The 23,164-nt window shown below is 39.3% G+C and overlaps 2 protein-coding genes and 1 long non-coding RNA gene across 3 annotated transcripts; 1 reads left to right on the top strand and 2 right to left on the bottom strand.

Annotated features, from left to right (window-relative positions):
- Positions 1–2,266: 2,266 nt before the first annotated feature.
- LOC131895688 (protocadherin beta-6-like) lies at positions 2,267–4,769 on the bottom strand. The gene has a single exon (XM_059246174.1). It carries the CDS (start codon positions 4,655–4,657, stop codon positions 2,267–2,269), a length of 2,391 nt encoding a protein of 796 aa, XP_059102157.1. The 5' UTR covers positions 4,658–4,769.
- Positions 4,770–10,921: 6,152 nt separating this feature from the next.
- On the bottom strand, positions 10,922–15,524 carry LOC131896204 (protocadherin beta-6-like). The gene has a single exon (XM_059246818.1). The coding sequence runs from the start codon at positions 14,468–14,470 to the stop codon at positions 12,080–12,082; it is 2,391 nt and encodes a 796-aa protein (XP_059102801.1). The 5' UTR covers positions 14,471–15,524; the 3' UTR covers positions 10,922–12,079.
- Positions 15,525–21,470: 5,946 nt separating this feature from the next.
- Positions 21,471–22,928, top strand: LOC131896206 (uncharacterized). Its single transcript, XR_009375382.1, has 2 exons — positions 21,471–21,878; positions 22,605–22,928. It is a non-coding gene; the product is annotated as an uncharacterized LOC131896206 (long non-coding RNA).
- The last annotated feature ends 236 nt before the right edge of the window (positions 22,929–23,164 follow it).

Raw genomic sequence — 23,164 nt, 5'->3', positions numbered from 1 at the left:
TCTGTCATACTTGAGCCTTATATGCTTGTTTGTATTTACTTTTTCTCAGTTTTCCTTCTTTCTCACTTTGATTTTAAAATTGAATAACCAAAAATTACAGTTGAAGGCAAGAGGATGGTCAGCAACTTTCTTTTTATATTTCATTACATTCTTAGGGGAGGAAACATTAATTCAGGGAAAGACGCAAATACTTAAACTCCATAAGAATGACACTTGAGATTTAAAAACAAACAAAAGGTAAACATGATCAATGTGTACATTATGTACATGCATTAAAAACTCATAAGGAAATCCATTGCTTTGAAAATGAATATATACCAACCAAAAAGTAAAACATATAAAGATACTATAAACCAAGCTCTTCAATTGTTCATATTCTGGCAGAAGTTAAGTAAAGTTTTCTTGCAGTTGTATACATATGAATTTAACCATTAGAAAGCACATAATAAGCTTACTTGACTCGTTGAATATTAGTTGATTATAATTCAGTTAAATTTACTATAGTTCAAATCAACTAAGAACCAGTTTGTATTATGTGGTAATCAGCACAATTGAATAACTAAATTTAACTGATTATACTTCAAGGTTACACCAAATAATAAAACAAGTGATAGTTAAATATCACAAAAGAATTGTTTAGCTTTCCATATCTACAAAACATTATAAAGTGATAAAGATCAGAACTGATAACCAGAATCAAATAGAATATTGAAATTTGCAGAGTCTTTTGAAAGGTGAGGAGAGAAGCTTCAGGAAAACCAAAGGAAACATAGGTATCAATATAAACTAGAACAGGGCCACAGTGAACAGCATGCTTAGAATGCTCAAGTCTCTGGGTATGGTATCTGATACCATGTGACCATGCAGGCTGTCTTAGTTATTTTTTTCTATTTCTAGGATAAAATAGGAAGGGTTTTGGTTCACAGTTCAAGATTACCCCAAGATAGGGAAGGTGAAAGACAGGAGCTTGAACAACTGGTCACACTGTATCTTCAGGCAGGAAGAAGAGAGCAATGAACACTTGTGCTCAGCCCACTTTCACCTCTTCACACAGTCCGAGATACCATTTCAGGGAATGGTGTCACCCACAATGGTCTTCCCACCTCAATTATCCTAAGCATGATAATCCTCCATGGTCAGATGGTTCTAAATTTCATTTTCACAACTGAGATTAACCACAAAAGCTCAATGAACACTTTTATTTCTAGAACAAAAGGATGAACAATAACATAAAATGAAACCATTAAAAGTACTGATTATTGAATGATTTCAGTCTTTACTTCTGTTATTCAGATCAGTTTTCAAACAGTATTGTGTCCAATGATTTAATAAGATGTGGTTTGTGTCTGTTTGTTTGTTGCCTTTTGGTGCCTAGAAGTGTACCTAGGGTCTGGCATGCATGTACAGTCTATGACTGACTGTATCCTCAGTCTCAAACTCTTGTATAGTGATAGAGATGACAAATTATTAGTATATGAGGTTTATCCCTTTAATATTTATACATGATTGTTTAAGTTAATATTTAAGGAACAATGTGCTATGTATGTAATAATGCAAATAATCTCTCGGATATGTGGTCCACATAAGAAGAAAAGAGGTCACAATTCTAGTGTCTTAATATTTTAATAAGTGGATATTTATAATTTGGAAGACAAGCATGCTAATTGTTTCACTCATGGCTACTTCGGAGTAACTATGAGGAACTTCAGCTGCGGGCGAAGCTCACTAGTAGAATGTATGCTTAGCAGGTAAGAGGTCCTATATTTCATATCCAAGAACAGGAAAGTGAAAAGCTTATAAACACCTTGGCCATAAAAACTTGAGATTTTGTGGTTAAAAACAGGCAAAGTAGCCAGCATTTGAGAGACATAGACCAATGGATGTTGATCAGTTTGAGGCCAGCCTGGTCTACATAGTGAGTTCTAGGACAGCCACAGCATAGTGAGACCTTGTCTCAAATTTAAAAAAAAGAACAAACAATCAAACAAGCAAATAAAACAAAACAAAACAAAATAAAACAAAACAAACCCAAAATATGTAAAGTGAAATTCATTTTATTGTGTAATACCTGAGCTAAAGTAAAACATGGGTGAAATATAGTGTAATTGTGTTTGTAATATTCATTATACCTGAAACAACTAAAGTAAATACCAAGAAAAAAACATTATAGATATGTTAATACTTAGATGTTAATGATTCACTTTCTTCAGAGAACCATGCTGCTAGAGATTTGTCAAAAATAAATTCACTGAACCAGATACAACAGTTAACTGAATACAATGCTATCTCTGCAGTGTGGACTTTCCTTAACTTCTCTCCCAGCATCCTGAAACAGGTTAGGGACCATGGGTTTGAGAAATTTAAACTCACCTATCCCAGAGTCTCCCCTCAGGCACACCTCATACTGGTAGCTCTGGGACAGGGTCCCAGTGCCGCTGACATCCACCAGGTGGCCAGGAAAGTGTCCCTCAGACACAGAGCAACCACCCAGAGAGGCCGCCCTGGCCCTCCTGCACAGCCTCACACCCACGAACAGCAGCACAGACAAGAGGAAGATGGAAGACACAGAAGCCAAGGCAATGACCAGGTACAGTGTGAGCACGTCCTCATTGTCGTGCGCGGGGTCGCGCGCCACCTCTGGCAGAGGCAGGTAGGGCTGAGAGAAGCCATCCACTAGCAGCACATGCAGAGTGACACTGGCCGACCTTGGAGGATCTCCATTGTCCTTGACCAGCAGCAGCAGCCTGTGCTTGGGAGCATCTCGCTCACTCAGCAGCCTGGAGGTGCGCACCTCGCCATTGTGAGCCCACACGCTGAACAGCCCTGGCTCCGTGGACTTGAGCAGCTGGAATGACAGCCAGGCATTCTGCCCAGAGTCGCGGTCCACTGCCACCACCTTGGTGACCAGGTAGCCTGGCTCTGCCGCCCTGGGCAGCAGCTCTGTGCAGGGTGCAGAGGCGTTCTGCAGCGGGTAGAGCACGAAGGGCGCATTGTCGTTGGCGTCCAGCACCAGCACACGCACCAGCGCCTGGCTGCTGAGCGCAGGAGAGCCTTGGTCTGTGGCGCCCACCTGGAACTCGAAGATCTGCAGGACCTCATAGTCTAGCGCCCTGAGCGCGAACAGCTGCCCATTTTCGGCGTTGATGGAGATGAGCGAGGAGAGGGCCAGATGCGGGTCGTGGGTGGGCAGCAGAGAGTAGGTGATGTGGGCATTGGAGCCTGAGTCTGAGTCTGTGGCACTGATGGTGCCTATGTGCAGGGCGGGGCTGTTGTTCTCTTGGACAAACAGGGTGTAGGAGGTTTGTGTGAAGGCGGGGGCGTTGTCGTTGATGTCAGACACTTGAACTGTTATGGTGTGCTGTGTTGTCAGCCTGGGTGTGCCCATGTCAGTGACTGTGATGGTGATGTTGTACTCAGCTCTGCTCTCTCTGTCCAGTGGCCCCTCTGTCACTAAAGTGTAATAGTTCTTGAAAGTGAGTTTTAAGAGAAACGGGAGATCATGCAGAATAGCACACACCATCCTTCCATTGTCCCCAGAATCTGAATCAGAAACACTGAAAACAGCAACTACAGTCTCTGGGGAGTTTTCTGGGATAGGAATTGTGAGCTTTCTGATAGTCAGCTCTGGGGCGTTGTCATTCACATCCAACACCTGTACAGACACAGTGCATTTCCCTGAAAAGCCACCGCCATCTGTGGCTGCAATTTCTATGTTATAATAGTTAGTTACTTCAAAATCCAACTCATCATTCAGGCGAATTTCTCCTGTGACCTCATCGATTACAAATGGTTGAGAAACTGCACCGCCTTGAAACAGAGAGTAGGCTACATTCCCATTCATCCCTTCATCTAAATCCCTGGCAGAGACCGTTACAATTAAGGCATTGAGAGGGCTGTTCTCAGGGACCTGCACCTCATAGAGCGACTGTACAAACTGAGGGGCGTTATCATTGATGTCCACGACTTCAATGCGAACTGCTGTGGTCCCAGATTTGGGTGGAGACCCACCATCCACAGCAATGACGGTTAAAGTGAGCTCAGGCTCCTCCTCCCTGTCCAGGGCTCTGTCCAGCACCAGCTCAGGGTATTTCCTGCCATCAGTGCGACTCTGAGTAACCACATGGAAATGGAGGTTGGGGCTGATTGTGTAGTTCTGAACAGCATTGTTCCCTATGTCAGAGTCCTGAGCTGCCTTCAGAGGAAACACAGCCCCTGGCTGGGCACTCTCAGGGATTTTTAGAAGCATTTCCCTGTGAGGGAATTCTGGAGCATGGTCATTTATGTCTGTGATCTGCAGGTCAGTTTGGAAGAACTGCACAGGGTTTTCCAGAATGAGCTGGAAATGCAGCATACAGGGGTCTGTCACCCCACACATCACCTCGCGATCTGGTTTTTCCCTCAGAAGCAAATTCCCGGTCTCTGCATCCAGCTGCAAGAGCTCTTTGTTTCCTTTGGAATGGATTTGAGCCCCTCTGGTAGCCAGTTCCCCCACTCTGAGCCCCAGATCTTTTGCCAGGTTAGCCACCAAGTAACCACTGTCCTTTTCTTCTGGCATGGAATATCTAATCGCCTCAGAATCAGCCTCCCACAAAAGCAGCAATATAGTAAGAAAAAAGACTTGCCTTTTCTCTGGCGTTTTTGCTAGAGCTGTCTCCATTGTTCAGATGCAGTCCAGAGGGCGCTGCTTCTTCTAGTCGATTATAATCCACTCAGGGTTCGTGAAAATACTGAACTAAATCCGATTAGAGAGGCACCTTCTTCCCAAATTCTCCCAGAAACCTTTCTTATTACCTTCTCCTTCAGACAGCAGCCAAAGTTGTGGTTCTCAGCTTGATGAGATGGCGTCCTGGGCGTCTGCAGAGCCCATTCTTCACACTCTTAGCCTGCAGCGCCACCAAGCGTCCTTAATCTTGCATTTCATTTTGCCATTTTCTTCCAAATTTTAATTTTATATATTTCAGTATCCTTTTAATTTACACACCCAGTTCTTACAATTGGAAGTTCTAAATATTATTTTGCTTAAATAAGTTTTGGTTGTAGGTAAAAATTTTAGAACAATTGAAGATGGCATTAATGTTTTGTTATAAGAGTACTGAGTGGATGAATTGACTTTCTTGTGTAGGCTTATAATTTGATTTTGTTAAAGAAATCAAAGATAATGGACATACAGAAAAATTAATTTTACACTTTTATATATACCTTGAAACATAACATATATCAAGAAAGGGGGGAAAGTCATAATTGTTTAATCAATTCAATTTTTATAATGTCATTTAGCTCGGCTTAGATAAGAATAAAATAGGCCATATTCATGAGAACCTCACCTGCTTTGGTTTGGTTACTTTGCTTCTCCGAAAAATAAACATTTTGCATGTGTAGCTGTAGTAATACCATGGAGTTCCAGTTGCTTCCTATCCCTGCTGGCATTTGTGTTGTTCTTGATTTTTAGAACTTTAGTGAGTGTGTGGTGACTTCATATGTAAATTTAATTAGCATTTGTCTGTCATTCATAAAGTGATGCACACTTTCACGTTGACTGATCATCAGTATAGAGTCGTTGGAGGAGCTTGTTCATGTCTTTTATGGATTTTTCCTATATGAGGCTTCTATTTGTTTGGTGGTTGCTTAATGAAGTATTTTGTATATAATGTATAATCTCTTTCTCAGATATATGTGCTCAAATATTTCCCAGTCTATGTCTTGTATTTTGTTGATATTGTGGTTTGATCAATAAAACATCTTAGTTGTGTTTAGTTTGATCTGGTAATACTTCTCAATTTTGTTTAGTACATTTAAACTTGCATAATTCAAGGTCATAAAATGTGTATATTTTGAAAGTTAAGTTTTCACATATAAACTTGTTAACTTATAATATGTTTTAAATGAATTAAATTGGAGTTCTTGATTTCAAATACCTTACAGCATGCTATAAAGGTGGGGCACTCCTTCTGAGGGGCTATCATGTCGTGAATCAGAGTGTTAAAGGTCTGCCCCAGTGTTCCAGTGTTTTCTCTGAGTGTCATGTAATACTCTATTGTCTTCATTACTGCAGACCTATCGCAGATTTTGTTGAGATGAAAGTCTCTGTTTTTTAAAAAAGAAGTCTATTTTTAATGAGTAGATTGAAAATCACACTAAATGACTTGGAAATGCAATTATTTCCTCTCCACACTGTGTGCATCCTTCCTCGTTATAGGTATCTGTAGATGAAAGTTTCTGTCGCCCCAGCAAGACCCAAATACTCAGCAGCCACTTCCCAAATTACCACACAGGTGTTTATATTAATTATAAATGCTCGGCCAAAAGCTCAGGTTTGTTACTAGCTAATTCTTACACTTAAATTAACCCCCACTTCTATTTATGTTTGCCACATGGCTCATGACTTGTTACCTAATTTTTACATGTCCTGCTTGTTTGGCAGCTGACTGTTGTCTCTCCTGACTCCACCCTCCTTCTTCCCATCATTCTCAGTTTGGCTTTCCCACCTAACTTCCTGCCCAGCTACCAGCCTGTTAGCTTTTTATTAACCAATGAGAGTAATACATAATCATACCATTTAAAAGGATTGTTCCATAGTATTTCCTCTTTTTTGTCTAATTAAAAAGGAAGGTTTTAACCTTAATATAGTAAGATCATATACAACAAAAACATTTATCAAGTAAAAATTGCAATAACAATATCCAATTCATTTGCGTTTGGCAAAATAGGAGAAAATAATTATCTATCTTATCTTGGTGAGTCTAAAGTTTTTTATCTAATCTACTTTCTATTGTAATTAAGGAAAATTATAACTATAACTATTTAGTCTCCAACTCCATCAAAGACCCCAGAAGGGTTAAATGTTACCGAATGACAGAGACTTTAGGCAGCCTAGACATTCACCCAAAGTTCCTTTGTAATGTTGGGGCATCCAACTCTGTCCTATGGGCCTAGCATATCTGACAGACTTTCCTGTGAAACAGGGAATTTTGAAAGATTGTCCTACCCTGTCTTGTCAAAGTTCAGCAGTCCTGCTTGTCTAGTTTGGACAGTGTACTGTCAGCAGTCAAGGCAAGGGCAGTTTCCTGTCCTAAAGGCTAGCTTGTGCCACAAAGAAAGCAAACTCTGTATGGAGTGTCTTTGATACCCATAATCCTCTTTAGAAGTAGATCAGAGCTGCCAGGAGCAGACGTGTCTCATATCAAGAAAAGTCTGTTATTAAGACATTTTAAATGCCATATTCTGTAGTTCTTTGAAGTGTTTGAAGATTGCCTGAAGATCTATCTGAAATATATCTCTGGATGACCTTGAAAACATACCTAATATGACTATAAGATTGCTATTATAGATGACTATTAATCTGTATTTCTTAACTGTATATTATATTTTTAAATGAGCTGCATAAACATACCATAAACAAGAGTAGAAATATACATACAGTATAACAAAACTAACTTTAAATTTGTATCAATAAACTAAAATCTATACCAATGTAAAATATTTTGAGATTAGCACTTGTTTTTGGATTAAAGTAGATTCAACAATCTACACTTTTTATCATATCATTTCTCTATCGCCCCTTTTTCTTTTCAGAAATATATCCCTGAGTCTAATCTCCTTTGTTCAGCTTTTTTCCTTACCATTACAAGTGACAACTTGTAACCACCCCTACCCCAAATTTTGACAAACATTTATAACCAACACTTTGGGAATGTGGGCATAGTTCTCTAGGCTATTTCCTGTTGATTGGGAGTGCTGGTAATCTTTGAGGGATCCTGAGAAAATTTAGGATGATAATTAAGTCTTGGTTGGAGTAGTTGGTGAGGCTGGATCATCTCAGCCAGCAGCCTTGAAGTTGTTCTGGAAACAGAACTCAGAGGAAACTGTAACAGGTAACCCTGCCAAACTGGTGCATTTCTGACAACTGATGATCCTGCATGTGTACCACTGAGTCCATAGTTTAAATCAAGGTTCCTTCTTGGTACTATACAGTCTATAGGCATGGATAAATCTAATCATGCATGCACATATTTTTAGAATTTCATGTTTCACTGACTCTTCCCACCCCAACCCCATTTTCTAAAGCTATCTCTTTATCTATCCTGTCGTATTAGAATCCTTGGAAATCACTGACACTTTTTCTTCCTCCACAGTCAGAATTTTACAGTATTGAGGTTTTTTTTCAGCTTAGCATCTAAGACTTACTAATGTGTATAAAAGTTTCTTAATGGTTTTCTGTAGGTTGATAGCTCATTTCTTTTTGTTGTTGAATAACAATCCCCTATGTGAGTCCCCACAGAGACAGAGGGCTGTAGAATTCCCTGGAACTAGACTTATAGGTGGTTTTGTTGGGACCCAAACCTGGAATCTCTGGAAAAACAGCAAGTGGTCTTAACCACTGAGACATCTCTCAACCTCTATTCTCTACTGTTTAAAAAAGATTTGTTTTTATTTATTTGTGTTTTGTGCATGTGAATAAATGTCATGAGAGTGGGAATGTCCTTGAAGATGGTGTTGGATCCCTGAGAGCTTGAGTAAAGGCAGTTGTGATCCCCCTGACAAGGGGTGGGTGCTGAAACCTGAATTCAATCCAGTTGCTCTTAACCGCTGAGCCATCTCTTAAAGACTTCAATTTTTCTGTATTTATTTTAGGTATTTCATATTGACATGCATTATATCTGCTAATTCTGTATTCCTTTATTTCCATGAAGCTTTACCATTTATATAGTTTTATGACACGTGTATTTTTTGTTATGGAATTGACTTTGAGTCTTAAATATCAATTGTCTTAAATATCAAATATTTATTTGCTCAATTGTTGCTTGTTCCAAAAGTATTAACCACTTTATTTTAATGACATAGTTATTTTATTCTAACACATGCATCTTCTAGGTCATTGTGTTTTGTTCTCCTCTGGTTTTCTTATATTATCCAGGTTTGTCATGTGCACCTACTGACTGTTGGTACTTACGTAAAATCTGTCCAAGTCATGATACTATTATCTTCTTCCAGGAAAGGCTCACCCTTTGCTTTTAGCCTGAGAGAGCACCATCTTGTGCAATCACTCCAACCCAAACAGACACTAAACTTGGTCAAGGTTCTCTGAAGTCCTTACAAGCATGGAGTTTTGGCAAATTCCAAGTTACAAACATGAATTCTGTACATCAACTCTGTCAGGCCAGTCCCAATCTGTAATCTTTGTACTTTGTACAAAATCTCATTCTGTCTTCAGAGAGTCTTCAAGTTACATTTTTAGTCTTCTTTCCTGGCCTGCTGAGTTGACAAGTGATCTTGGCAGGAAGACTGGCCCTGAGCCTAGGTTTTCCTTTCTGTCAGAGGCTACTCAATAAAGGTGTCTATATCAAGAACCTGTTGACCGTTCTTTAAGCAAACTGAGTAGGATTCATTTCTCATATAAGTGACTTCCTGTTGCACTGAAGAGATAATTTCTGACATTTAGTTAGTTTTTACAGTTGTTTTCTGGTGTCAGAGAATCCATCTAAGTTGGAGGGGAATTCTACTAAACACATGCGTAATCTATAACTTTGTATTTTAAAACACATGACTTTTTGTGCCATTTGATCATGAAGGAAAAGATGAATATTTTTCTCTCTAATGCTAGGGATTTGTACTTCTTAGGTAAATGCTCTACTGTTGAGATATAACAGCAGATCTTGGCTTTTTTCAGTTCAGGCTGGTATTCTGAGTAGACACCACACCAGAAGAGGCATCTTGTCACATTATGGGCAAGCCGTTAGAGTTATCTGCCGTATTTAAGTCATGTATGTTTGTTTGTATTTACTTTGTTTCACGCTAACCTCTTTCTCACTTCAATTTTAAAACTAATAACCAAAAATTACATTCCAAGGATAAGGAATGGTCATCAATTTTCTTTTTATGTATCACTTCATCCTTAGGGGAGGAAACATTAATTCAGGGAAAGATGCAAATATTTGAATTCCACATGACACTTGAGATTTAAAAAGAAACAAAGGGTATACATGATCAATGTGTGTGCATTATGTACATGCATAAAATTCATAAGGAAATCCATTGTTTGTACAGTGGATATGTACTAGCTAAAGAGTAAAACATAAAGATAATAGATTATAAACCAAGCTCTTCAACTGTTCATTCTCTGCCAAAAGTTCAATAAAGTTTTCTTGCAGTTGTAGCCATATAAATTTACCTAGTTAGCAATCACATAATAAGCTTACTTAACTCATTGAATATAAGTTAATTTAATGCAGTTAGAATCATTAGAGTTCAATTAAAAACCAATAATTTTTGTATTATGCAATAGTCAGCATAATTGAAAAACTAAATCAACTGAGACTATTTCCAGGTTACACCAAATAACAATTCAGGTGATAGTTTTAAATATCACAAAATAATTGTTTAGCTTTCCATATCTACAAAACAATATAATGTGAAAATTATGAACTGATAATGAGACTCAAATAGAATATTGAAATTTCCAGAAATTTCCAGAGTCTTTTGATAGGTGAGGAGAAGCTGCAAGAAAACCAAAGGAAACATAGGTATCAATATAAACTAGAACAGGGCCACAGTGAACAGCATGCTTAGAATGCTCAAGTCTCTGGGTATGGTATCTGATACCATGTGACCATGTAGGCTGTCTTAGTTATTTTTTCTATTTCTAGGATAAAATAGGAAGGGTTTTGGCTCACAGTTCAAGACTACCCTATGATAGGGAAGGCTAAAGACAGGAGTTTGAACAGCTGGTCACACTGTATCTCCAGGCAGAAAGAAGAGAGCAATGAACACTTGTGCTCAGCCCACGTTCTCCTCAACATACAGTCTGGGATCCCAGCCCAGGGAATGATGCCACCACAATGGACTTCCCGTCTCAATTATCCTAAGCATGATAATCCTCCATGGTCAGATGGTTCTAGATCTCATGTTCACAACTGAGATTAACAAAAAATCACAAAAGCTCCATGAACACTTTTATTTCTGGAACAATAAGATAAAATGAGACCATCAAAAGTCTCGATTCCTTGAGGATGTCAGTGGTTTCTTCTGTTACCCAGATTAGTTTTCAAACAGTATTGTGTCAAGCAAAGATTTAACAGGTGTGTTTTTTTCTGTCTGTTTCTTTTTCCTGCTTGGAAGTGTTACCCAGGCCTTGGCATGCATGCTTGGTCAATCACTGATTATACTCTTACTCTGAAACAGTTTTGTTTAGTGAAATAGATGACAAATTAACAAGACATAAGGTTATCTCTTTAATATTTATAAATGAGATTGTTAAAATTAATATTTAAGGAACAGTGTGCTAGGTATGTGGTGGACAAATAACACAGACAACCTCTAGCATGTGTGGTTCACATAAGATGAAAAAGGATTAGAGTTCAATTAAAAACCAATAATTTTTGTATTATGCAATACAAATTATGTCTTATTATTTTAATAAGTGAATGTTTACAATTTGAAGACAAGTATGCAAGTTGTTATGCTCATGGCTGCTCAAGGTAACTATGAGCAACTTCAACTGTGAGTGAAGCTCATTCTATCAGAATATATGGTTAGCAGGTATGAGGTCCTATATTTAATATCCAATACAACAAAATGAAGTTAAAACTATGTAAACACTTTGGCCATAAAAACTTGAAATTATCTGGTAAAAATAATAAAGCTGCTGGCATTTGAGAGCTCGAGAGAGAAGATGGATGTCTATCAGTTTGAGGCCACCCTGGTCTACATAGTGAGTTCTAGGACAGCCAGAGCTACATACAGACATACTATGTCAAGAACAAAAAACAAACAAACAAACAAAAACCCAACCAACCCAACCAACCAACAAAAACCCAAAACAGGTTAACTAAAATGCTTGTAATTGTTTTGCAATACTTGAGCTAAAGTAAAATATAAGTTGAAATTGTGTTCTTAATATTCATCACACCTGACACTTCTAAGTACAGCAGATGGCAAGAAAGTAAAAAAAAAAATTGGTAATGGAGGACATGCATATGCTTCGATTACAATGTCAATACTTAGAGAAAATGATTCACTTTCTTAAGAGAACCATATTGCTATAGATTTACCAAAACTAAATTCACTGAACCAAACACAAAAGTTAACTGAATACAAAGCTGTCCCTGCAGTGGGGACTTTCCTTAACTTCTCTCCCAGCATCCTGAAACAAGTTGGGGACCATGGGTTTGAGAAATTTAAACTCACCTGTCCCAGAGTCTCCCCTCAGACACACCTCATACTGGTAGCTCTGGGACAGGGTCCCAGTGCCGTTGACGTCTACCAGGTGGCCAGGAAAGTGTCCCTCAGGCACAGAGCAGCCACCCAGAGAGGCCGCCCTGGCCCTCCTGCACAGCCTCACCCCCACGAACAGCAGCACAGACAACAGGAAGATGGAAGACACAGAAGCCAAGGCAATGACCAGGTACAGTGTGAGCAAATCCTCATTGTCGTGAGCGGGGTCGCGCGCCACCTCTGGCAGAGGCAGGTAGGGCTGAGAGAAGCCATCCACCAGCAGCACATGCAGAGTGACACTGGCAGACCTTGGAGGATCTCCATTGTCCTTGACCAGCAGCAGCAGCCTGTGCTTGGGAGCATCGCGCTCAGTCAGCAGCCTGGAGGTGCGCACCTCGCCATTGTGTGCCCACACGCTGAACAGCCCGGGCTCTGTGGCCTTGAGCAGCTGGAAGGACAGCCAGGCGTTCTGTCCAGAGTCGCGGTCCACTGCCACCACCTTGGTGACCAGGTAGCCTGGCTCTGCCGCCCTGGGCAGCAGCTCTGTGCAGGGTGCAGAGGCGTTCTGCAGCGGGTAGAGCACGAAGGGCGCATTGTCGTTGGCGTCCAGCACCAGCACACGCACCAACGCCTGGCTGCTGAGTGCAGGAGAGCCTTGGTCTGTGGCGCCCACCTGGAACTCGAAGGTCTGCAGAGCCTCATAGTCCAGTGCTCTGAGCGCGAAGAGCTGCCCATTGTCGGCGTTGATGGAGATGAGCGAGGAGAGGGCCAGCTGCGGGTCGTGGGTGGGCAGCAGAGAGTAGGTGATGTGGGCATTGGAGCCAGAGTCTGAGTCTGTGGCACTGATGGTGCCTATGTGCAGGGCGGGGCTGTTGTTCTCCTGGACAAACACGGTGTAGGAGGTTTGTGTGAAGAAGGGGGCGTTGTCGTTGACATCAGACACCTGAACTGTTATGGTGTGCTGAGTTGTGAGCCTGGGTGTGCCCATGTCAGTGACTGTGATGGTGATGTTGTACTCAGCTCTGCTCTCTCTGTCTAGTGGCCCCTCTGTCATTAAAGTGTAATAGTTCTCGAATGTGGGCTTTAAAAGAAATGGGAGATTGTTCTGAATAGAACACACCATCCTTCCATTGTCCCCAGAGTCTGGATCAGAAACACTGAAAACAGCAACTACAGCTTCAGGAGCATTTTCTGGGATGGAAGTAGTGAGCGAAGATATGGTGAGTGTAGGGGCATTGTCATTCACATCCACCACTGCAACAAGGACACTGCATTTTCCTGAAAAGCCACCACTGTCTGTGGCTACAATTTCCATGTTATAATAAGTTGTTGCCTCAAAATCCAATACCCTTTTAAGACGAATTTCTCCTGTGACCTCATCTATTACAAATGGTTGAGAAACTCCACTCCCTTGAAACAGAGAGTAGGCTATATTCCCATGTATCCCCGCATCTAAATCCCTGGCAGAGACTGTCAAAACTACAGCATCAAGGGGGCTGTTCTCAGGAATCTGAACCTCATAGAGCGACTGTACAAACTGGGGGGCGTTATCATTGATGTCCACGACTTCAATGCGAACTACTGTGGTCCCAGACTTGGGTGGAGACCCACCATCCACAGCAGTGAGGGTTAAAGTGAGCTCAGGCTGCTCCTCCCTGTCCAGGGTTCTGTCCAGCACCAGCTCAGGGTATTTGCTGCCATCAGTGCGACTCTGAGTAACCACGTGGAAATGGAGGTTGGGACTGACTGTGTAGTTCTGAACAGCATTGTTCCCTATGTCAGAGTCCTGAGCTGCCTTCAGAGGAAACACAGTCCCTGGCTGGGCGCTTTCAGTGATTTTTAGGAGCATTTCCCTGTGTGGGAACTCTGGAGAGTGGTCGTTTATGTCTGTGATCTGCAGGTCAGTTTGGAAGAACTGCACAGGATTTTCCAGAATGAGCTGGAAATGCAGCACACAGGGGTCTGTCACACCACACAGCTCCTCTCGATCTAATTTTTCCTTTAAGAACAAATTCCCGGTCTCTGCATCCAGCTGCAAGAGCTCTTTGTTTCCTTTGTGATGGATTCGCGCCCCTCTGGTGGCCAGTTCCCCCACCCTGAGCCCCAGATCTTTTGCCAGGTTAGCCACCAAGTAACCACTCTCCGTTTCTTCTGGCATGGAATATCTAATCGCCTCAGAATCAGCCTCCCACAAAAGCAGCAATACAGTAAGAAAAAAGACTTGCCTTTTCTCTGGCGTTTTTGCTAGAGCTGTCTCCATTGTTCAGATGCAGTCCAGAGGGCGCTGCTTCTTCCAGTCGATTATAATCCACTTAGGTAAGGTTTGGAGATATAACCTCGAATTAAATTTTCTTTAACGCTTTATTGTTCCTGGGGACATCTCCCCTAGATCACACTTCCATACCTTCTCCTTCTGTGGAGCAGACAGCGTTCTGATTTTCAGCTTATTCTTTAGCTTCCTGGGCATCTGTGGAGCCCTTCATTCTTACTCTTAGTCAACAGCGCCACCAGGCGTCCATTTTTACAATTGCTTATAGTTCTGTCCTTCCAAATTCTACGCCTGCTTTTGAGGTACAGCTGTATCCTCTAGTTCACATCAGCTCTTAAGTATTAGTTGTGCTAAGCATACCTTTCCTGAGTTACAATTAAGTTAACATATATTTATTATATAGTACATTAATGTGGTCTAGTAATCTTAATAAAATTCTTTTGAATTTTATTTTCATGGGCTTATAATTTATTAAATTGAATGGTATTTAATTAATTTTATACAGAAAAAATGAATTTTAAACAAATTAATTTTGTTTTAATATAGAACATATGTTCAGAAGGGACACAACAGGAACATTTTCCATGATTAATATGTTTCTATAAGCAGAAACTAAAGAAAAACTAAATGTACAATAACATACCATGTTCCTCTCCATTATTTTGTGACCAACTCTCTTTACAAAAACAGCATATTGACCGTTATCATTGCACATTATTCTATATTTGTTATAACATTTATGAAATGTGTTTGTACAGTACTTTTCTCTTGTGCTGGTTGTCTGTCATTCAACACTGACTTTGTGAAGCTGATATGTGACAAATTGTCCTAACTAGTTTTCTTTTCATTGTTTTATATTGCTCCTCTGGAGAAGTGTGCCTTGATTCATTGAGTCTATCCCTGCTGGTGAACTGTGTTTTCAGTTTGAACTTTGTTGAAGTGTAATACTGTGAACATTGCTGTATATGCCATTTTGCTGTAATATGTATGTATTTTGAATGCTTGGATTACTGTGCACTAAAATGTGATAATTGAGAAAAAAACATTGAGATTTAGCCTAGATTGTAAGATCTTTTTTATTCAAAAATGTAGTTTTACTGTTCCAGCCATGGTGGCATGTAATCCCAGCCATGGTGAGACACAGAAGGGAGTTTCAAGTTCAAAGGCAGCGCATTCCAAAGGATATAGACATCTCAATTGTAGACTCCTTGTCTGGCATACTCAAGATTGATTCACAGCACAGTAAAACTTAAGCAAAAAGCAATAGAATGGGAGTTCCAGTTGCTCTATGGTCTTGTCAACATTTTCTGTTATCATTTCAATTTTAACCACTTTGTTGAGCAAGTGATGATACCATATTATAAGTTTAATTAGCATTTCTCTGGTGATAATAAAATTATCTACATATTCACATGGATTTTTTTCACATGATACATTTTTTGAAAGCAATATTCAGGTCTTTCACATAATTTTCTATTTGGAACATTTGCCTGCAGAAATAATCTTGTGAAGACAGGCACAGTGGTACATGACTGAAGGCATCCCAGCACTTGGGAGTCAGAGGAAGACAAATCTCTGTGAGTCTGAGGTCAACCTGGTCTTCGTATTGAGTTTCAGGACAGCCAGAGCTACAAAGTAAGACTCTATCTAAAAAGGTAGAGGGAGAGAGAAAAATAGATAGATAGATAGATAGATAGATAGATAGATAGATAGATAGATATAGATAGATAGATAGGTAGATAGATAGAATCCTGTGTACTCTGAGCATAACCCTTTTCCAGATACATGTATTGCAAATTTCATATGCACGGGAAAATTATTAGAAGCCACAGAATTTTTCCATATTCTCTTGGCCACAAATATACACAGCCTTCCATGTTATTAATACCCTAAAGTTGTACATTTGCTATCTTTGATAAATCTATATTAACATATCTTTTTTGTTTGTTTGTTTTTAGAGACAAGGTTTCTCTGTGTAGCCCTGGCTGTCCTGGAACTCATTCTGTAGACCAGTCTGTCCTTAAAATCAAGGATCCTCCTGCCTCTGTCTCTAGTGCTGGGATTAAAGGACTGCACCCAGCTAACACATCTTTTGTTTGTTTGTTTTTGTTTTTGTTTTTGAGACAGGGTTTCATTGTGTAGCTCTGGCTGTCCTGAAACTTACTATGTAGACCAGGCTGGCCTCGGCCTCACAGAGATCCACTTGCCTCTGCCTCCCAAGTGCTGGGATTAAAGGTGTGTGCCACCATGACCAGCTTGCTAACAGATCTTCTAAAAACGGGATTTATTTTTATTTTACTCATGTGTACACCTGTGTGAGTGTATGCCAATCATATGTAGGTGCCTGTGGATGTCAGAAAAGGGTGCTAGATTCCCTGGGGCTTGGGTTGACATGCTGTAGGTGCGAGGAATTGAACTCAGTCCTTTGGAAGAACACCAAGTGCTCTTATCCTCTGAGCAATTTCTCCAGTCTCCATTTTCACATCTTTATCACCAAGCCCAACTTGTAGACTAGGTTTTCCTTTTAATGTTGTATATTCTGTAGATTTGGACAACTTATCCTGGTGTGTCCATACTGTTAGAGTATCAAATAGATTAGACTCTTGACCTCCAAATCCTTTACATCTATGTGTTTCTCCCTGCCTCTCCTGAAATCGGGAAATCACTGATGTTTTTGCTGTTGCTACAGCTATTCCCTTTTCCAAAATGCCACGTAAGAATCAAAGATCATGGAATCTTCAGCTTGTCTTACTCCACTTACTACATGCACTCAAATCTTTGCAAGGCCTCTTCATGAGGCAATAGCCCTTTTTTATGTTAAACATTTCATTTTCTGCTTCTACCACAATGCATTTATCCATTGACCTACTGAGGAATTTCCATTACTTTGTTTTGACATTTATGAAGGAAGTTTCCAGAAGCATTCATGCTCATATTTTTGGGTGGATGCATTTTCAGTTCCTTTGCGTGAGTACTATGGAACGTGATTACTGGATGACATAGTAAGAGTACACTCAATGTTACAAGATACTACCCAACTGTCTTCCAAAGTTATCATTCCCATCACCTAAGAATCAGAGTTCCTGGTGCTCCACACCCTCCTTAGCATTTGGTGATGTTGGTATTCTGCAGTTTGGACATTCTAATAGCTGTGTTGTAATGTCTCGGTATTATTTGAATTAGCATTTCTTGAAAGACATACAATTTGTAACCATTTTTCACACTTATTGACCATCTGTGTGTCTTGTCTGCTAATGTGTCTTAGAGCGTTTTTATGTGCCACTGGTTTTTGTTGTTGTTGAGTCTTTAAAATCCTGTATATTGTACACAGCCATCCTTTCTAGAATATGTCCTTTGGGAGCCTTTCTCCAATCTATAGTTTGACTTTTCATTTTCTTCATAGGATATTTTGCAGAAGAGAAGATTGATTGAGTTTTCGACATTATCAGTTCTTGTTCCATGGACTATGCCTTCGTTGTAGTAACTTTATTTTATCCTCTTTAAAAATAAAAAAATTAAAATTATATTGTTTGTATTTCCACATGACATACATATTAGGAAAAGACCTGAAATGTTTAAGATTTTAATGTTTAAGATTTTATTGTTTTTATAAATTGATTGGGGGAGAACTTGATTTTCACCTGCTGAATCCTTTAGTTTGTGACCACTGTATAGTTTTCTAGATAATAGTGGTATGGCCAGGATGTTTTTAGATATTTTATGTTTTGAAACTGTTTTAAAAGCTAGTTAAACTTATTTGATTTTCTATTTTTTTTCTTACTTCAGTTTTGGAAAACCATAGTTTAAATGATGATTTATAAGTTTTCAACTTTATTGGTACAAAATTGTTTAGAATATTAACCGTGCATGTTTTTGAGTCATTGTCTCTCTGTATAGCCTTGACTGTCCTAGAACTCACTATGGAGACCAGGCTGGCCTCAGACTTACCCACCTGCCTCTGCCTCTGTCTTTCAAGAACTGGGATTAAAGGCATGTGCTAGCATCTCTGCCTCTTTCATTTTTAAAGAGACCTTTAGGATCGCAAGGTGCTGTTTTATCTTTTTTCTTGATTCATTTAAGAATTTTAAATACTATTATAATTAGAAAAACCCACTGTGGACTCATTTTCTTTCTTGTATTTTTATCCTCTACTTCATTCGCTGCTTCACGTGTGTGGGTTCTGTCTGCCTTCTTTTTTAAAAATATGTATTTGATTTGCTGTTCCACTTCTAACTTCCCGAAATCAAACCTTAGTCATTTTTCTAATATTTGCAATTAAGATTTTAAGTTTTCTAGTTTTTTAGTGATATGTTAGTGGTTTTTTTTTTTGCATTTTAAAACAAGCTCTCTGGCTACATAGCCTAGGCTGGCTTTGAACCTAAAGGTCTTTCTGCTTCCATCACTTAAGTTTCAATATTTCTGTTCTTAATTTTTACCTTGTGGAAAATATTAGGAATTTCTGTTCTAAGTCATCTTTAAGTCATGATTTCTATCATTTAAGTTTGAAGCATTTCTGGATTTTTGTTATGTTTTTCATATCCATAGTCCTTGAATAACATTGTCTTAATATAGCATATTTCTGATATGTTTACCTTTGTGTTATTGTTATTATAGATTTATTTTTATTTATAGCATTGTGTTTTGCCTTAAAATCTCTTTGCTTTGGTTCAATGAATACAACTACATTGTTTATTTTGGATGAAATTTGTACTAAATAATATATAACTTTCAGTCTTTTCCTGTTTTATTTCCTCACACATAGATACTTATTCGACCGTGTATAATTTACACTTCTCTTAAATGTAGTTTAATAACATAGATTGTGTAATTGGTTTTTTAATTCAGCTATAATTTATATAATATATATTTTTATCCATATTTAGGGTCTGTTTTCATTTGTTCCGTATGTTTTGTTCTTGCTATATTATTCAAATGTTTATTATCTGATTTTTTCCTCCAATTAGTCTTTGAATCATTATTTAGAAGTTACTTAAGAAGTTTCAGCAAAGCAGTTTCATCTACAATGGTGTAGTAAAATAATTCATTTTCCTATTTCTATGGTAGTGCATAGAACTCTCTAAACAGCCCAACCTATTGCATGCCTGATTTCATGCATTTTATATGCATTTTTAAATCCTTTACAAAACTGTTATTGTTGGAGACACAATCAATGCTCAGTCAATATTCACTTCCCATCATTTTCTTTCTTTTTTCCTGCAATTCTATAACCTCTTCCAGAGTGCTTGCCTTTTGTTTCTTGGAGTTCCACTAACATATTCCTTTCAGTGTTCATGTATCCTCCATTAATTTTCTTTGTCTGAAAACCTTTTAGAAGGTTCTGTTTGCTGGTAACAGAATTCTAGTGTGCTAATCATTTTCTTTGGAGATGTTGAAAATGTGATTCATTTGTTGTTGGTATTATGATCCACATTGAGAAGTTCTCACTCCATTTTAACGATGTTTCTTTAAAAATAACACATCTTTTTGTGTGGTTGCTAAAAGATTTTTTTTTTTTTGCTTTTCTATTTGACTTTAATATTGCAAAACTTTCCTATGATCTCTGTGGTATTGTATTCCCCCAAATATTGTGCATGCTAATAAACTTATCTGGGGTCAGAGACAGAACAGCCACAATATTAAACATAGAAGTTAGGCAGTGGTAGCACACGCCTTTAATCCTAGCATTCCAGAGGCAGAAATCCATGTGTTCAAGGATACAGCCAAGCATGGTAACTCACGCCTTTAATCCCAGGGAGTGATGGTAGAAAGCAGAAAGGTATATAAGGCGTGAGGACCAGAAACTAGAAGCATTTGGCTGTTTAAGCATTTGGCTGTTTAAGCATTTGGCTGTTTAAGCATTTGGCTGTTTAAGCATTTGGCTGGTTAAGCTTTTGGCTGGTTAAGCATTTGGCTGGTTAAGCATTCAGGCTTTTGAGCAGCAGTTCAGCTGAGACCCACTCTGGATGAGGACTCAGAAGCCTCCAGTGTGAAGAAACAAGACCAGCTGAGGATCCAGCGAGGTGAGGTAGCTGTGGCTTGTTTTGGTTCTCTGATCCTCCAGTATTCACCCCAATAACTGGCCTCAGGTTTGATTTTATTAATAAGACCTTTTAAGGTTCCTGCTACAGATCTCTTAAGGTGAGCTTCTACTTTCATTGTCTAGATTGGATTTCACAAAACATCTTGAACCAAGTTTTGAGCTGGGAGCCTTCACATGCACATGTCAAGGTGTGTGTGTGTACAACAAGAGGATAACTTTCACAAGCTGGTTCTCACCTTCCGCCTTGTGGGTTCCAGAGAGCAAACTCGAGTTGGCAGGCTTGGTGGTAGCAAGCACCTTTCCCCCACTGAACCAACTCAATGGCACTACTCATTAGTTTAATCAATTAATTAAAGTTGATTTGTTTTAATCCTATCCTTTCAGTCTAAGATCTGAGCCTTCTAAGTCACATGTGCTATGTGTTTCCTCTTGGTTTATTCTTATCACCCAGTAGTGGGGGCTTGCATTGACTCTTTCTATGAAGACTGGATGTCCATGTGAAAACTTAACCTAGGATTAAGGTTCTATTCTTTTCCCCTTGGAGAAAGTCTTCTGAGCTTTGCTTGATAGAACTCTGGCTAATCAAATTACCCTAATCCAAACAGGCATTGTGCCTAATTAAGGTTATTTTCCGGCCTGATAAGCAACAAACACTACCTAATTTCCAGTTGAGAACTTGTATGCTCCACATCTTCTTCTTGCTGCAGGCCCCAAACTCTAATTTTTGCATAGTAAGGAAAACATCATTCCACAGCCTTGAACTCTCAGAGAACCTCCTGCCTCTGCATCCAGGTTATTAGTTTTTAACTGTGCACGTCTTCTCAGGGAGAGTAAGTGTCCCAGGAGATGGAAATGGCCTTCAAGTGGAATCTTCAATCTACCAAAGTTTACTGATTTACTCTGTCTCCATGACAACCAACCTATTGTTTGCTCAGACTCAGCAAACTTCTATGGGAGCAAGACAGACAATAGAACTCACTTTCTCATCCCCAAGTGATTTTTATTCTCAGAAACTTAGGCCCACTCAGTTCTTATTATACGACGTGTTTTCTGTGGCAGAACAGTAATGGTGTCTGACCTTTAATCTCATTTTATGATTGTTTTCTCTTACCACATCATTCACGTAACCTTCGAGTTAAATAGGAGCACTTTCTTATTCCTCCTGTGTAAAGACATTATTTGTACTCCATGAACAGCTTAGCATATTTACATGGTTAATTGTTCTGAGTCACCACACCCACCCTGCCTAGATGCCTCTGGAGGAATATAAGGTTAATTCCAGCAAATCTAAATAGACACAGCACAAGAAGCACATGACCCTGTTATCCACAGGATGAGCAAAGAGTTCAGGTGACGATGGTAAGAAAAACAGAGACATCACAACTCTAAAACATGTGATGTACGACCTGCCCAGGGGGATAAGACTAAATTCAGAGTCTCCGGCTGCCTCACCCTCACCTTCCTCCTGTATAATCCGCTGCCTAGGAGTGAGACACAAGGCAGTTTTTAGGGTGTGGACCTGCTGCCTTCTCAGATAGCCAGCTCTCCAAATAAATCACAACTTAAAGATTCCATTTCTGACTCTACTCACTGGCTTCTGTGGAGCAAGGCAGCACAGGTTCCAATATTCCAGCTATGTTTTGAGATCGGGTCTGGCAATATAGCATTGGCTAGCCTGGAGCTAGATATGAAAGACCACATTGGTCTTGAACTTAAGGAGAACTTGCCAGGTTGCATCTCCTGAGTGGCAAGAATAAGGGCATGGGCCAACATGCCCAGCTAAAGAGAGATTTTTTAATTCCTCATTTTCTGTCTGAAGTTCGCTGTTTTACAGTCATATCTACATAAATATAGCAAGGTAGAATCGCACAATGTGCTTACCATGGAACATAACATAAAGCAATTATAATTCAATAAGTGCACTGTTGTTTAATCATGAACAAGACAATACTTATCTTCTATAAAGGCAACTTCATTTGATTGAAAATTTAAGATAAAAATAACTAAAATCACATTATGCATCAGAGAAGAAAGGGAAATAGCAAAATTCTACTGTTGTTTTTTTTTTTTAAAAAAAATCCATAGCTACCAAATGACATAAAGCAAAAAACGTGAAGTCACGATAACAAGAACTAGACTGTCAGAATCCAGAAGAAATTTCTTCAAATGGAAGGTGGGACAAGCTGCAGGAAACAACCTTATGCTTCAGCTTTGAGGAGGAAAGGAGAAATTTGATGCTTCTTCAGCTTGGAATGCTTTGGAGGAAGTCAGGACAGACTTCAGATTGGATGTCGCTTTTTAAAAAGATTATACTTAGCAACAGATTAACAATTTTATTTGATGAAAGGAACAACAAATTATAGGACATTGCCTCTTTAATTTTCATTAAACAACAATGGAAAATTTTAACTTTGCTATATTTGGAACATTTGCAGTCACATAAGTAAAACAAACACTAACATTTATGATGCCCACAAGTGTCGTAATTGAGCATACTAATGTCCTAATGAAGGCCATCTTGACATGAATTTGACAGAAACAAGCATGCTAAGGCCAAATAAAAAGCTATGCATTCTGGCGCACGCCTTTAATCCCAGCACTCAGGAGGCAGAGCCAGGCAGATCTCTATGAGTTCGAGGCCAGCC

Source organism: Peromyscus eremicus, chromosome 19 (assembly GCF_949786415.1).
Source record: "Peromyscus eremicus chromosome 19, PerEre_H2_v1, whole genome shotgun sequence".
Lineage (NCBI taxonomy): Eukaryota > Metazoa > Chordata > Mammalia > Rodentia > Cricetidae > Peromyscus > Peromyscus eremicus.
The sequence above is the reverse complement of the archived record's forward strand: the minus strand, read 5'-3'. Positions and strand labels throughout refer to the sequence as shown.

Bases quoted from the DNA above. Each gene is read 5' to 3' on its own strand.
- LOC131895688 (XM_059246174.1), bottom strand. From the start codon at position 4,657: ATGGAGACAGCTCTAGCAAAAACGCCAGAGAAAAGGCAAGTCTTTTTT.
- LOC131896204 (XM_059246818.1), bottom strand. From the start codon at position 14,470: ATGGAGACAGCTCTAGCAAAAACGCCAGAGAAAAGGCAAGTCTTTTTT.